Consider the following 2,267-nt stretch of genomic DNA (forward strand, 5'->3'; position numbering starts at 1 on the left):
TCATGTAGAGTTTGTTTTGGGAACTGAATAATTTTCTACATAGGTATCGTATTCTTGGGGAAAAGTCATTGCATATGTTATTGGCTTGCGACGAGTTGGCTTGGGAATTTTTTTACGGGCTTCCAGTTCCACGATACTGAGGCAACAATATCTCCCATTTTCACATAGTACTTCGCGCATTTCACTTATTCTGCATATTTTCCTGCAGTTTCCTTGTATATATTGATCCCAGCATTTCTTAAGTTGTTCAGTTACTGTGCACATAAAGAACAATAGACCAAGGTCAATGTTTGAGACTGAAAGGCAACTTTGGACATGGGGAAGAGAGAGGACGTTTATAGGGATTACGTGTATGGGAGATTCACAAGGCAGGTGCCCATAATACCCCACGGAGGATGCACCGAGAAGGTAAACCTCAGTGAGTGTGTCTGTCTGATCACTCGTATATAGTTCCTCCAAGGTTTTGGACTTCCAGCCAACATCTGATGGGCTGGTTCCACCAATGGCACCAGATCTTGTTTGGGAAAATAAAGGAGCTGAATCCTTGACCTCAGGCTGTGGCACTGTGTTCCACTGGGAACCACAGCAAATCTGCCTCCATTTGAATGTTCCCAGGGCACTAATTTTCTTCCTTCCTTCCTTCCTTCCCTCCCTCCCCCTCCCTCCCTCTCTTCCTCCCTTCCTTCCACCACTGCCCCATCTCTAATACCCAGAGTATAATATTTTTTTACTATGTATTTATGTCTGGATCAAACTATGCTCTCAAGTTCATACTCACTACTATGGTCAAGAATGACTTTCTTGTTGTCCAATTGGTTTTTTTTCCCTTGGTCATCTTCCTCCCTTGTTACTTCTTACCATTGGATGGTTTTGCCAATGCTTATCTTCCTTTGGCTTCCATGTCGTCACAATAATCTTGGACTTGTTTCATTTCCCTCTGACTCCTTCCTCATTCTTCCCCTATTAGTGGTAAGAATTCCTCTAATATTCAGCCCCAGACTTTTGCTCACCTTGCTATACATTCTATTCTTTAGTGACCCTCAGTACTGTCAGTGATCTAAGAGTTAGAATGTTCAAGTTTCGGTTTCTGGGCTTGTACAGTCTTCTGGAAGAGACCCCAGAAGATGAAGACTAAGAACAAAGGTGCTGCCTCCAACCCCAGGTTCTAGAACTCCTTTGATTCTCAGGAGTTCAGGGTGGCAGGGACAGGCCATTCCTATTACTGTACTAAGAGTCAGTTGTAATAGATCTGGTTTTGACAGAGGAAAGAAAATGAACTTTCAGTTCTTAGTACGTGCTAAACCCTATGCTAGATGTTTCATAAATATTATATCATTTAATAAGGCCCTCACGAGTCAGGTATTATTATCTTCACTGATGAGGAAACTGAGGCTCAGAAAGTCTTCACCATTTATCCAAAGTTGACAAACTAGTAGCAGGCAGTGAAGGCCTATTTCTCAAACCTGACCCCAAAGTTTGTGCTTCTTCCACTGTTCACACACTGTAGTAGAATAGACACACACACACACACACACACACACACACACACACACACATATGGAAGACAGTGTGGTTGAGTGCCAGAGCAAACACTGTATCCAAAGAAATAGGGCATCCCTAGATATTGGGCCCGTTCCTTTCTTCAGTGAGACCTTCCCAGAGGAAGTTATGGCCTCTTTTCAGCTCTGAGTACCCCTTTTAAAGAACAGTACCATGGTAGAAGGCCTCAGGGAGAGGAAATTTTTGATGACATTTGGTAGACTTCAGCCATCCCTGGGAAACCTATTTCTTTTGACTGTGAATTGTAAAGTAACCTTGGGTTCTTAAAAGTATTCCATCCCATTGCTGATTTGCATGAGTCTCTGGAAAACTCGGTATTACCTGTAGGTTTCTGGAACAGTAGAATTGCAGTGATTAGCAGGAGCCTCATGGCCAGGCTTCTCAGAGGAGGTGGCAGCCACAGCCCTTGGTCCAGTGAACTTCACACCATGCCACCTTTCTCAGAGACTTGGGTTCTTATCCACTGAACCAGAACAGGTGGTGTCATATAAAATATGCCCCCAGACTTCTGATCTGTGGATTTTGCATCATGTGGGCAGGCACGGGAAATTTGAGGTCACCCAGTTTGTCCCACATGGAATTGGAGACACAGCATGTTCTAGTCTGTCACACCTGATGCCATTCTGTAGGCCGTGGACAGCTGGTGAGAAGGCTCTGTGCTTCCTCTACTTTGGGGGTCTGCCCAGGTCGACCAAGGTAGACATGTA

General features: G+C 44.2%; 1 protein-coding gene across 1 annotated transcript; it reads right to left on the minus strand.

Moving 5' to 3' along the window:
* DEFB127 (defensin beta 127) lies at positions 1–1,930 on the minus strand. The gene is made up of 2 exons (XM_037143285.2): positions 1,882–1,930; positions 1–254 (listed from the first exon to the last, which is right to left on the minus strand). The coding sequence occupies exons 1-2, from the start codon at positions 1,928–1,930 to the stop codon at positions 1–3; spliced, it is 303 nt and encodes a 100-aa protein (XP_036999180.1).
* Positions 1,931–2,267: the final 337 nt, after the last annotated feature.

The sequence above is a fragment of the Artibeus jamaicensis genome, unplaced genomic scaffold, assembly GCF_021234435.1.
Source record: "Artibeus jamaicensis isolate MK-2021 breed Jamaican fruit bat unplaced genomic scaffold, CSHL_Jam_final contig_685, whole genome shotgun sequence".
Classification (NCBI taxonomy): domain Eukaryota; kingdom Metazoa; phylum Chordata; class Mammalia; order Chiroptera; family Phyllostomidae; genus Artibeus; species Artibeus jamaicensis.

Coding starts and splice junctions, on each gene's coding strand:
- DEFB127 (XM_037143285.2), bottom strand. CDS start 1,930: ATGAGGCTCCTGCTAATCACTGCAATTCTACTGTTCCAGAAACCTACA. Junction 255..1,881: donor ACTGTTCCAGAAACCTACAG/GTAATACCGAGT, acceptor TTATGTGCACAG/TAACTGAACAACTTAAGAAA.